At 45.1% G+C, this 15,379-nt stretch overlaps 1 protein-coding gene and 1 long non-coding RNA gene across 13 annotated transcripts in view; one reads left to right on the top strand and one right to left on the bottom strand.

Moving 5' to 3' along the window:
• LOC118401985 (adhesion G protein-coupled receptor L2-like) overlaps window positions 1-15,379 on the bottom strand; it is a 145,168-nt gene that overhangs the window by 20,003 nt on the left and 109,786 nt on the right. For all 12 annotated transcript variants that reach the window (XR_004829406.2, XR_004829407.2, XM_035799751.2 and 9 more), the window contains 2 exons: window positions 15,108-15,328; window positions 13,963-14,029 (listed from right to left, as the gene is read on the bottom strand). Coding sequence is in view for 10 of the 12 variants with exons in the window: in XM_035799751.2 (XP_035655644.1) it covers window positions 13,963-14,029; window positions 15,108-15,328 (288 nt within the window). In the remaining 2 variants the exon portion in view is untranslated. The remainder of the gene's footprint in view (window positions 1-13,962; window positions 14,030-15,107; window positions 15,329-15,379) is intronic.
• LOC127911019 (uncharacterized) lies at window positions 294-1,366 on the top strand. Its single transcript, XR_008077380.1, has 4 exons — window positions 294-396; window positions 441-464; window positions 679-870; window positions 1,230-1,366. It is a non-coding gene; the product is annotated as an uncharacterized LOC127911019 (long non-coding RNA).

Genomic DNA, 15,379 nt, shown 5'->3' with positions numbered 1-15,379 from the left:
GAGAGAGAGAGGAGAGAGAGAGGAGAGAGAGAGAGAGAGAGAGAGAGGGAAGGAGAGACAGAGAGAGGGATAGAGGGGAGAGAGAGGGATAGAAGGAGAGAGAGAGAGCGGGATAGAAGGAGAGAGAGAGAGCGGGATAGAAGGAGAGACAGAGAGCGGGATAGAAGGAGAGACAGAGAGAGGGATAGAGGGAGAGAGAGGGATAGAAGGAGAGAGGGAGAGAGAGGGATAGAAGGAGAGATAGAGAGAGGGATAGAGGGAGAGAGAGAGGGATATAGGTAGAGACAGAGAGGGATATAGGTAGAGACAGAGAGAGGGATAGAGGTAGAGACAGAGAGAGGGATAGAGGTAGAGACAGAGAGAGGGATAGAGGTAGAGACAGAGAGAGGGATAGAGGTAGAGACAGAGGGATATAGGGAGAGACAGAGGGAGGGATAGAGGTAGAGACAGAGAGAGGGATATAGGTAGAGACAGAGAGAGGGATAGAGGGAGAGACAGAGAGGGATAGAGGTAGAGACAGTGAGAGGGATAGAGGTAGAGACAGTGAGAGGGATAGAGGTAGAGACAGAGAGAGGGATAGAGGTAGAGACAGAGAGAGGGATAGAGGTAGAGACAGTGAGAGGGATAGAGGTAGAGACAGTGAGAGGGACAGAGGTAGAGACAGTGAGAGGGATAGAGGTAGAGACAGAGAGAGGGATAGAGGTAGAGACAGAGAGAGGGATAGAGGTAGAGACAGAGAGAGGGATAGAGGTAGAGACAGAGAGAGGGATAGAGGTAGAGACAGAGAGAGGGATAGAGGTAGAGACAGAGAGAGGGATAGAGGTAGAGACAGAGAGAGGGATAGAGGTAGAGACAGAGAGAGGGATAGAGGTAGAGACAGAGAGAGGGATATAGGGAGAGACAGAGAGAGGGATATAGGGAGAGACAGAGATATAGGTAGAGACAGAGAGAGGGATAGAGGTAGAGACAGAGGGATATAGGTAGAGACAGAGAGAGGGATAGAGGTAGAGACAGAGGGATATAGGTAGAGACAGAGAGAGGGATAGAGGTAGAGACAGAGAGAGGGATAGAGGTAGAGACAGAGAGAGGGATAGAGGTAGAGACAGAGAGAGGGATAGAGGGAGAGACAGAGAGAGGGATATAGGTAGAGACAGAGGTAGAGGAGGGATATAGGTAGAGACAGAGAGAGGGATATAGGTAGAGACAGAGAGAGGGAGGTAGGGATATAGGTAGAGACAGAGAGAGGGATATAGGTAGAGACAGAGAGAGGGATATAGGTAGAGACAGAGAGAGGGTTATAGGTAGAGACAGAGAGAGGGATATAGGTAGAGACAGAGAGAGGGATAGAGGTAGAGACAGAGAGGGATATAGGTAGAGACAGAGAGGGATAGAAGGAGAGATGAAAAGACAGAGAAGGGATTTTAGATCAAAGTGATGTTTGTCTCCTAGCCACCAGGGCCGATTTAGGTCTGCATGAGTCTAGTGGTTGGAGATGCATTTAACACAGCCGCCAGTGATGACACAGATCTGATGAGACAGGCAGAGGAGCAGGCAGAGGCAGCTTAGGGCTGGCTCAACTACCGTATAACCGTGTAACCGACTGTTATGGATGAAGAGCGTCATGAAAACAATAACTATCATAATTTTTTACATGGCATTTTTTGTAATGTCAGTTGAGTTGAATCAACAAATCACAACCCATATTTTAGCATATCATTCACTAGCTGCCAGTCCACCCATTACGCCATCATTGACTTGAAAGGGGACGCCCACTCTATTTATTCTATTTCTATGGCAGCAAATGCAATCAGGAGCAGAGAGCAGAAAATGTGCATAATTTCGTATATAAACGGTTATTGAGGTCACCACGGTCATTTGGCTGGCCAATTACCGTCAAATAAAGTTCCATGACCGTCACAGCCCTAAGGCAGGCAGGCAGAGAGGCAGGCAGGCAGAGAGGCAGGCAGGCAGAGAGGCAGGCAGAGAGGCAGGCAGGCAGAGAGGCAGGCACTGAACTGTACATGTCCTTGCTTCTCCCCGCACCCCACCCTGTACAGACTCTCTGCTCTGCACTACCTACTAGCTCTGCACTACCCATTACCTCCTCAGAAAACACACCACCAAAAACACAGCACCCTTTCCCTTATGTATCTATGCAGAGTATGTGCGTGTGTATGTGCTGTATAAACACATGTTTTCTGTGTGAATAATACAAATGTACAGTAGGGTAGGGTTTTTCTTTATTTTCACCATTTTCTACATTGTAGAATAATAGTGAAGACATCAAAACTATGAAATAACACATGGAATCATGTAGTAACAAAACAAAAGTGGTAAACAAATCCAAATATATTTTATATTTGAGATTCTTCAAAGCAGCTTTGCACACTCTTGGCATTCTCTCAACCAGCTTCATGAGGTAGTCACCTGGAATGCATTTCAATTAACAGGTGTGCCTTGTTAAAAGTGAATTTGTGGAATTTCCATCCTTCTTAATGCGTTTGAGCCAATCGTTTGTGTTGTGACAAGGTAGGGGTGGTATACAGAAGATTTCGCAAGAACAGCTTAAATAAGTAAAGAGAAACGACAGCACATCATTACTTTAAGACATGAAGGTCAGTCAATCTGGAAAATCTCAAGAACTTTCTTCAAGTGCAGTCGCAAAAACCATCAAGCGCTATGATGAAACTGGCTCTCATGAGGACCTTCACAGGAAATGAAGACCCAGAGTTACCTCTGCTGCAGAGGATAAGTTCATTAGAGTTTACCAGCCTCAGAAATTGCAGCCCAAATACATGCTTCACAGCGTTCAAGTAACAGACATCTCAACATCAACTGTTCATAGGAGACTGCGTGAATCAGGAATTCAAGGTCGAATTGCTGCAAAGAAACCACTACTAAAGGACACCAATAATAAGAAGAGACTTGCTTGGGCCAAGAATTATCAGCAATGGACATTAGACCAGTAGAAATCTGTTACATTTTTGGTTCCAACCCCTGTGTCTATGTGAGATGCAAAGTAGGTGAACGGATGATCTCTGCATGTGTGGTTCCCACCGTGAAGCATGGAGGAGGAGGTGTGATGGAGTGGGGGTGTTTTGCTGGTGACACTGCCAGTGATTTATTTAGAATTCAAGGCACACTTAACCAGCATGGCTACCACAGATTCTGCAGCAATACACCATCCTATCTGGTTTACTCTTAGTGGGACTATAATTTGTTTTTCTACAGGACAACGACCCAACACACCTCCAGGCTGTGTATGGGCAATTTGACCAAGACGGAGAGTGATGGAGTGCTGCATCAGATGACCTGGCCTCCACAATCACCTGACCTCAACCCAATTGAGATGGTTGGGGATGAGTTGGACCGCAGAGTGAAGGAAAAGCAGCCAACAAGTGCTCAGCATATGTGGGAACTCCTTCAAGACTGTTGGAAAAGCATTCCAGGTGAAGCTGGTTGAGAGAATGCCAAGACTGTGCAAATCTGTCATAATGGGTGGCTACTTTGAAGAATCTAAAATACATTTTGATTTGTTGAACACTTTTTTGATTACTACACGATTCCATGTGTGTTATTTCATAGTTATGTCTTCACTATTATTCTACAATTTAGAAAATAGTAAAAATAAAGAAAAACGCCTGAATGAGTAGGTGTCCAAACTTTTGACTGGTACTGTATGTGCATGCATGGGTGTGTGTACGCGTGTGTGAACTCCATGCGGCCTGCATGAAATATTTAAAGGTGAGGATGGAGATGTCCATACGACGGGATTGGCTGGGGACGTGTCATGATCCTCGGGAGGGCCAGGGGGTTATGGGTAATGGCTGTCTGGCCCACCCACTCATTATTTCCATGTTCAACCCTGAGCAAATGACCTTCATGCCTGAGATTGTCTCTCCTCCTCCTCAGACAACTGACAGTGTAAGGCAAGGACTGCTTCCTCAATCATGAACTATTTCCACCAAACAAACAGCTAAGCTGATGAATGCTGCTGCTCACTAGACTAGACAAATTTCATAGGATTTTACAGCTGAATGACTGCTGATGTCCTCATGTCAGCTATAATGGACCACTTTCCTTTCATGCAACTTGATCAGCAAAAGCAATAGCTAAGTGACCAGGCGAGACAGAAAAACAAAACAAACATTAACTTTTCTCCCCATTCACATTACTTTGTGGAAAACACATACATGTAACAGACTATACCAACATAGTAACAGACACAGACACAGATACCCACATAGTAACAGACGTAGGCAGAGACACAGACACAGATACCAACATAGTAACAGACGTAGGCAGAGACACAGACACAGATACCAACATAGTAACAGACGTAGGCAGAGACACAGACACAGATACCCACATAGTAACAGACGTAGGCAGAGACACAGACACAGATACCAACATAGTAACAGATGTAGGCAGAGACACATACACAGATACCCACATAGTAACAAACGTAGGCAGAGACACAGACACAGATACCCACATAGTAACAGACGTAGGCAGAGACACAGACACAGATACCCACATAGTAACAGACGTAGGCAGAGACACATACACAGATACCCACATAGTAACAGACGTAGGCAGAGACACAGACACAGATACCCACATAGTAACAGACGTAGGCAGAGACACAGACACAGATACCAACATAGTAACAGACGTAGGCAGAGACACAGACACAGATACCAACATAGTAAGACACACAGATACCAACATAGTAACAGACGTAGGCAGAGACACAGACACAGATACCAACATAGTAACAGACGTAGGCAGAGACACAGACACAGATACCAACATAGTAACAGACATAGGCAGAGACACAGACACAGATACCAACATAGTAACAGACGTAGGCAGAGACACAGACACAGATACCAACATAGTAACTGACATAGGCAGAGACACAGACACAGATACCAACATAGTAACAGACACAGACACAGATACCAACATAGTAACAGACGTAGGCAGAGACACAGACACAGATACCAACATAGTAACAGACGTAGGCAGAGACACAGACACAGATACCAACATAGTAACAGACACAGACACAGATACCCACATAGTAACAGACGTAGGCAGAGACACAGACACAGATACCAACATAGTAACAGACGTAGGCAGAGACACAGACACAGACACCAACATAGTAACAGACGTAGGCAGAGACACAGACACAGATACCAACATAGTAACAGACATAGGCAGAGACACAGACACAGATACCAACATAGTAACAGACACAGACACAGATACCCACATAGTAACAGACGTAGGCAGAGACACAGACACAGATACCAACATAGTAACAGACGTAGGCAGAGACACAGACACAGACACCAACATAGTAACAGACGTAGGCAGAGACACAGACACAGATACCAACATAGTAACAGATGTAGGCAGAAACACAGACACAGATACCCACATAGCAACAGACGTAGGCAGAGACACAGACACAGATACCAACATAGTAACAGACGTAGGCAGAGACACAGACACAGATACCCACATAGTAACAGACGTAGGCAGAGACACAGACACAGACACCAACATAGTAACAGACAGACACAGACACCAACATAGTAACAGATGTAGGCAGAGACACAGACACAGACACCCACATAGTAACAGACGTAGGCAGAGACACAGACACAGATACCCACATAGTAACAGACGTAGGCAGAGACACAGACACAGATACCCACATAGTAACAGACGTAGGCAGAGACACAGATACCAACATAGTAACAGACGTAGGCAGAGACACAGATACCAACATAGTAACAGATAGGCAGAGACACAGACACAGATACCCACATAGTAACAGACGTAGGCAGAGACACAGATAACAACATAGTAACAGACGTAGGCAGAGACACAGATACCAACATAGTAACAGACGTAGGCAGAGACACAGATACCAACATAGTAACAGACACAGACACAGATACCAACATAGTAACAGATGTAGGCAGAGACACAGACACTGACACCCACATAGTAACAGACGTAGGCAGAGACACAGACACAGATACCCACATATTAACTGACGTAGGCAGAGACAAAGACACAGATACCAACATAGTAACAGATGTAGGCAGAGACACAGACACAGACACAGATACCCACATAGTAACAGACGTAGGCAGAGACACAGACACAGACACCAACATAGTAACAGACGTAGGCAGAGACACAGACACAGATACCCACATAGTAACAGACACAGACACAGATACCAACATAGTAACAGACGTAGGCAGAGACACAGACACCAACATAGTAACAGACACAGATACAGATACCAACATAGTAACAGACAGACACAGATACCAACATAGTAACAGACGTAGGCAGAGACACAGACACAGATACCCACATATTAACTGACGTAGGCAGAGACAAAGACACAGATACCAACATAGTAACAGATGTAGGCAGAGACACAGACACAGACACAGATACCCACATAGTAACAGACGTAGGCAGAGACACAGACACAGACACCAACATAGTAACAGACGTAGGCAGAGACACAGACACAGATACCCACATAGTAACAGACACAGACACAGATACCAACATAGTAACAGACGTAGGCAGAGACACAGACACAGATACCAACATAGTAACAGACACAGACACAGATACCAACATAGTAACAGATGTAGGCAGAGACACAGACACCAACATAGTAACAGACACAGACACAGATACCAACATAGTAACAGACACAGACACAGATACCAACATAGTAACAGATGTAGGCAGAGACACAGACACAGACACCCACATAGTAACAGACGTAGGCAGAGACACAGACACAGATACCCACATAGTAACAGACGTAGGCAGAGACACAGACACAGATACCCACATATTAACTGACGTAGGCAGAGACACAGACACAGATACCAACATAGTAACAGACACAGACACAGATACCAACATAGTAACAGACACAGACACAGATACCAACATAGTAACAGACACAGACACAGACACCAACATAGTAACAGACGTAGGCAGAGACACAGACACCAACATAGTAACAGACGTAGGCAGAGACACAGACACCAACATAGTAACAGACGTAGGCAGAGACACAGACACAGATACCAACATAGTAACAGACATAGGCAGAGACACAGACACAGATACCAACATAGTAACAGACATAGGCAGAGACACAGACACAGATACCAACATAGTAACAGACATAGGCAGAGACACAGACACAGATACCAACATAGTAACAGACATAGGCAGAGACACAGACACAGATACCAACATAGTAACAGACGTAGGCAGAGACACAGACACAGATACCAACATAGTAACAGACATAGGCAGAGACACAGACACAGATACCAACATAGTAACAGACATAGGCAGAGACACAGACACAGATACCAACATAGTAACAGACACAGACACCAACATAGTAACAGACGTAGGCAGAGACACAGACACAGATACCAACATAGTAACAGACGTAGGCAGAGACACAGACACCAACATAGTAACAGACGTAGGCAGAGACACAGACACCAACATAGTAACAGACACAGACACCAACATAGTAACAGACGTAGGCAGAGACACAGATACTGACGTAGGCAGAGACACAGACACAGATGCCAACATAGTAACAGACACAGACACAGATACCAACATAGTAACAGACGTAGGCAGAGACACAGACACCAACATAGTAACAGACGTAGGCAGAGACACAGACACCAACATAGTAACAGACGTAGGCAGAGACACAGACACAGATACCAACATTAACTGACGTAGGCAGAGACACAGACACCAACATAGTAACAGACGTAGGCAGAGACACAGACACAGATACCAACATAGTAACAGACACAGACACAGATACCAACATAGTAACAGACGTAGGCAGAGACACAGACACAGACACCAACATAGTAACAGACACAGACACAGATACCAACATAGTAACAGACGTAGGCAGAGACACAGACACAGATACCAACATAGTAACAGATGTAGGCAGAGACACAGACACCAACATAGTAACAGACGTAGGCAGAGACACAGACACAGATACCAACATAGTAACAGACGTAGGCAGAGACACAGACACCAACATAGTAACAGACGTAGGCAGAGACACAGACACAGATACCAACATTAACTGACGTAGGCAGAGACACAGACACAGATGCCAACATAGTAACAGACACAGACACAGATACCAACATAGTAACAGACGTAGGCAGAGACACAGACACAGACACCAACATAGTAACAGACGTAGGCAGAGACAGACACAGATACCAACATAGTAACAGATGTAGGCAGAGACACAGACACAGACACCAACATAGTAACAGACGTAGGCAGAGACACAGACACCAACATAGTAACAGACGTAGGCAGAGACACAGACACAGATACCAACATTAACTGACGTAGGCAGAGACACAGACACAGATGCCAACATAGTAACAGACACAGACACAGATACCAACATAGTAACAGACGTAGGCAGAGACACAGACACAGACACCAACATAGTAACAGATGTAGGCAGAGACACAGACACAGATACCCACATAGTAACAGACGTAGGCAGAGACACAGACACAGATACCAACATAGTAACAGATGTAGGCAGAGACACATACACAGATACCCACATAGTAACAAACGTAGGCAGAGACACAGACACAGATACCCACATAGTAACAGACGTAGGCAGAGACACAGACACAGATACCCACATAGTAACAGACGTAGGCAGAGACACATACACAGATACCCACATAGTAACAGACGTAGGCAGAGACACAGACACAGATACCCACATAGTAACAGACGTAGGCAGAGACACAGACACAGATACCAACATAGTAACAGACGTAGGCAGAGACACAGACACAGATACCAACATAGTAACAGACACAGATACAGATACCAACATAGTAACAGACGTAGGCAGAGACACAGACACAGATACCAACATAGTAACAGACATAGGCAGAGACACAGACACAGATACCAACATAGTAACAGACGTAGGCAGAGACACAGACACAGATACCAACATAGTAACAGACGTAGGCAGAGACACAGACACAGATACCAACATAGTAACTGACGTAGGCAGAGACACAGACACAGATACCAACATAGTAACAGACACGGACACAGATACCAACATAGTAACAGACGTAGGCAGAGACACAGACACAGATACCAACATAGTAACAGACGTAGGCAGAGACACAGACACAGATACCAACATAGTAACAGACACAGACACAGATACCCACATAGTAACAGACGTAGGCAGAGACACAGACACAGATACCAACATAGTAACAGACGTAGGCAGAGACACAGACACAGACACCAACATAGTAACAGACGTAGGCAGAGACACAGACACAGATACCAACATAGTAACAGACATAGGCAGAGACACAGACACAGATACCAACATAGTAACAGACACAGACACAGATACCCACATAGTAACAGACGTAGGCAGAGACACAGACACAGATACCAACATAGTAACAGACGTAGGCAGAGACACAGACACAGACACCAACATAGTAACAGACAGGCAGAGACACAGATACCAACATAGTAACAGATGTAGGCAGAAACACAGACACAGATACCCACATAGCAACAGACGTAGGCAGAGACACAGACACAGATACCAACATAGTAACAGACGTAGGCAGAGACACAGACACAGATACCCACATAGTAACAGACGTAGGCAGAGACACAGACACAGACACCAACATAGTAACAGACAGACACAGACACCAACATAGTAACAGATGTAGGCAGAGACACAGACACAGACACCCACATAGTAACAGACGTAGGCAGAGACACAGACACAGATACCCACATAGTAACAGACGTAGGCAGAGACACAGACACAGATACCCACATAGTAACAGACGTAGGCAGAGACACAGATACCAACATAGTAACAGACGTAGGCAGAGACACAGATACCAACATAGTAACAGACGTAGGCAGAGACACAGACACAGATACCCACATAGTAACAGACGTAGGCAGAGACACAGATAACAACATAGTAACAGACGTAGGCAGAGACACAGATACCAACATAGTAACAGACGTAGGCAGAGACACAGATACCAACATAGTAACAGACACAGACACAGATACCAACATAGTAACAGATGTAGGCAGAGACACAGACACTGACACCCACATAGTAACAGACGTAGGCAGAGACACAGACACAGATACCCACATAGTAACAGACGTAGGCAGAGACACAGACACAGATACCCACATATTAACTGACGTAGGCAGAGACACAGACACAGATACCAACATAGTAACAGACGTAGGCAGAGACACAGACACCAACATAGTAACAGACACAGATACAGATACCAACATAGTAACAGACAGACACAGATACCAACATAGTAACAGACGTAGGCAGAGACACAGACACAGATACCCACATATTAACTGACGTAGGCAGAGACAAAGACACAGATACCAACATAGTAACAGATGTAGGCAGAGACACAGACACAGACACAGATACCCACATAGTAACAGACGTAGGCAGAGACACAGACACAGACACCAACATAGTAACAGACGTAGGCAGAGACACAGACACAGATACCAACATAGTAACAGATGTAGGCAGAAACACAGACACAGATACCCACATAGCAACAGACGTAGGCAGAGACACAGACACAGATACCAACATAGTAACAGACGTAGGCAGAGACACAGACACAGATACCCACATAGTAACAGACGTAGGCAGAGACAGACAGACACAGACACCAACATAGTAACAGACAGACACAGACACCAACATAGTAACAGATGTAGGCAGAGACACAGACACAGACACCCACATAGTAACAGACAGGCAGAGACACAGACACAGATACCCACATAGTAACAGACGTAGGCAGAGACACAGACACAGATACCCACATAGTAACAGACGTAGGCAGAGACACAGATACCAACATAGTAACAGACGTAGGCAGAGACACAGATACCAACATAGTAACAGACGTAGGCAGAGACACAGACACAGATACCCACATAGTAACAGACGTAGGCAGAGACACAGATAACAACATAGTAACAGACGAGGCAGAGACACAGATACCAACATAGTAACAGACGTAGGCAGAGACACAGATACCAACATAGTAACAGACACAGACACAGATACCAACATAGTAACAGATGTAGGCAGAGACACAGACACTGACACCCACATAGTAACAGACGTAGGCAGAGACACAGACACAGATACCCACATAGTAACAGACGTAGGCAGAGACACAGACACAGATACCCACATATTAAACGTAGGCAGAGACACAGACACAGATACCAACATAGTAACAGACGTAGGCAGAGACACAGACACCAACATAGTAACAGACACAGATACAGATACCAACATAGTAACAGACAGACACAGATACCAACATAGTAACAGACGTAGGCAGAGACACAGACACAGATACCCACATATTAACTGACGTAGGCAGAGACAAAGACACAGATACCAACATAGTAACAGATGTAGGCAGAGACACAGACACAGACACAGATACCCACATAGTAACAGACGTAGGCAGAGACACAGACACAGACACCAACATAGTAACAGACGTAGGCAGAGACACAGACACAGATACCCACATAGTAACAGACACAGACACAGATACCAACATAGTAACAGACGTAGGCAGAGACACAGACACAGATACCAACATAGTAACAGACACAGACACAGATACCAACATAGTAACAGATGTAGGCAGAGACACAGACACCAACATAGTAACAGACACAGACACAGATACCAACATAGTAACAGACACAGACACAGATACCAACATAGTAACAGATGTAGGCAGAGACACAGACACAGACACCCACATAGTAACAGACGTAGGCAGAGACACAGACACAGATACCCACATAGTAACAGACGTAGGCAGAGACACAGACACAGATACCCACATATTAACTGACGTAGGCAGAGACACAGACACAGATACCAACATAGTAACAGACACAGACACAGATACCAACATAGTAACAGACACAGACACAGATACCAACATAGTAACAGACGTAGGCAGAGACACCAACATAGTAACAGACGTAGGCAGAGACACAGACACCAACATAGTAACAGACGTAGGCAGAGACACAGACACCAACATAGTAACAGACGTAGGCAGAGACACAGACACAGATACCAACATAGTAACAGACATAGGCAGAGACACAGACACAGATACCAACATAGTAACAGACATAGGCAGAGACACAGACACAGATACCAACATAGTAACAGACATAGGCAGAGACACAGACACAGATACCAACATAGTAACAGACATAGGCAGAGACACAGACACAGATACCAACATAGTAACAGACATAGGCAGAGACACAGACACAGATACCAACATAGTAACAGACATAGGCAGAGACACAGACACAGATACAAACATAGTAACAGACACAGACACCAACATAGAAACAGACGTAGGCAGAGACACAGACACAGATACCAACATAGTAACAGACGTAGGCAGAGACACAGACACCAACATAGTCACAGACGTAGGCAGAGACACAGACACCAACATAGTAACAGACACAGACACAGACACCAACATAGTAACAGACGTAGGCAGAGACACAGACACAGATACCAACATTAACTGACGTAGGCAGAGACACAGACACAGATGCCAACATAGTAACAGACACAGACACAGATACCAACATAGTAACAGACGTAGGCAGAGACACAGACACCAACATAGTAACAGACGTAGGCAGAGACACAGACACAGATACCAACATTAACTGACGTAGGCAGAGACACAGACACCAACATAGTAACAGACGTAGGCAGAGACACAGACACAGATACCAACATAGTAACAGACACAGACACAGATACCAACATAGTAACAGACGTAGGCAGAGACACAGACACAGACACCAACATAGTAACAGACACAGACACAGATACCAACATAGTAACAGACGTAGGCAGAGACACAGACACAGATACCAACATAGTAACAGATGTAGGCAGAGACACAGACACCAACATAGTAACAGACGTAGGCAGAGACACAGACACAGATACCAACATAGTAACAGACGTAGGCAGAGACACAGACACCAACATAGTAACAGACGTAGGCAGAGACACAGACACAGATACCAACATTAACTGACGTAGGCAGAGACACAGACACAGATGCCAACATAGTAACAGACACAGACACAGATACCAACATAGTAACAGACGTAGGCAGAGTACACAGACACCAACATAGTAACAGACGTAGGCAGAGACAGACACAGATACCAACATAGTAACAGATGTAGGCAGAGACACAGACACAGACACCAACATAGTAACAGACGTAGGCAGAGACACAGACACCAACATAGTAACAGACGTAGGCAGAGACACAGACACAGATACCAACATTAACTGACGTAGGCAGAGACACAGACACAGATGCCAACATAGTAACAGACACAGACACAGATACCAACATAGTAACAGACGTAGGCAGAGACACAGACACAGACACCAACATAGTAACAGATGTAGGCAGAGACACAGACACCAACATAGTAACAGACGTAGGCAGAGACACAGACACAGACACCAACATAGTAACAGACGTAGGCAGAGACACAGACACCAACATAGTAACAGGCGTAGGCAGAGACACAGACACCAACATAGTAACAGACGTAGGCAGAGACACAGACACTCAAGCCCATACTGTATGGATAATGCACATAATATACCGGGCTTTCATGCCATCATAGACACACACACATCCCATAAAGTATAATGTGGCTTACCATGATAATGAAGGTGACAGGTCCTATGAAGCTCCAAATGAAGTGGTTATCCACCCTCAGCCAGCAGCTGCAATGGAACATGGTCATGTGATCAGGTGATTGACATCCCTCAAGAGCAAATTATCTATTCTGTCTCCCCCACTGTGACATCTCTGCATTTTCCAAACTCTAAAAACACAGCAGCATTTGTCACAATGTATCCTACTGATCAGTAGCCAGCCTGGCTTCTAGACTAGCAAGATTACATGATGATATAGTTACTACAGCAATAGAATAGTGATTGTCATTCTGGACCACAGAGAGAACCTGACCTTGAACACATTCTGGCTGTGAGCCATACAACAGCACTGGTATTGCATTCATGACTTCAGTCTGCCAATGTCTACAATTGAGAGAGCAGTCTGGCTATACTTTTGACCCTAAACACAGTCAAAACGTACGCACAAATAGTTCCAACAAGATTTGTGCTGAAGCTACTGTATGTATTATCAGATAATATGTTCATTCAAATGCAGGGAGTGCTGCACTACAGACCCGAATGTAAAAAGAATACCCAATTTACATAACTCCCTCTGGAAAAAGAAAAGCCTACGACAAATCATATGGCTTGTTTCTTGGATAAAGGCCACTGGAGAAGAAAAGTTTAAAGAATTAAGGTCAAGAGAGAAAAAACTAGCTCACAGAGAACACACCAGACCAGAGCAACCGACCGGCCAGACAACTCATTAATGTAGTAGTTTTGCTCACAGCTTTCCTATATGACAGGGTGTACATTTGTCAGGAGGCAGAGGGAGAGGCAGTGGGAGACTGGGGCCTGTGATGTAGCTCTCATTAGCAATATATCTATCTATGTGCGAAGAAAGGGAGTCTTGATCTGGAGCTGGCTGGCTTGGGAGGCCTGATGCTCTCTGCACCAAGAAAGGAAGACAGATACTGTTGAATGATCCCAGTTTTATTGTGCAACGTTTCCACCCCAAGGTCAACATCCGAAGAGGGTATCTATCTTTATTTCTATCTTTCTTGAAATTACTTTTCGTACCCTGCACCTGTCGGTTACTGGAGGCACGGACAACACTTCTTAGCTACTGCATTTTGCACCAAGAACACAAAGAGAAGGTCTACAGATGTGATCAGATGATACTTACGCTCTCGGTGTCCCGTAGCTGCGGTAGTCGATGGCGGCCGAGATTCCCACCACCACAGCGGGAAAGAGGTATCCTGAGGCGTAATAGTACTTCCTGCGGGAGAACTCACTCTCAAACACCTCAACCAGCATGAGGTAGAGCTGCACGCCCTCCAGGCACATCCAGGCAAACGCCGCGAGGAAGAAGAAATGAAGAACGACCGCGATGATGGAACACACCAGCTGGGATGGGGAAACATTGAAAGGTTACACATAGAGCGGTAGAGGGACAGT

Source organism: Oncorhynchus keta, chromosome 23, assembly GCF_023373465.1.
Source record: "Oncorhynchus keta strain PuntledgeMale-10-30-2019 chromosome 23, Oket_V2, whole genome shotgun sequence".
In the NCBI taxonomy this organism is placed as follows: Eukaryota; Metazoa; Chordata; class Actinopteri; order Salmoniformes; family Salmonidae; genus Oncorhynchus; species Oncorhynchus keta.
The sequence above is the reverse complement of the archived record's forward strand: the minus strand, read 5'-3'. Positions and strand labels throughout refer to the sequence as shown.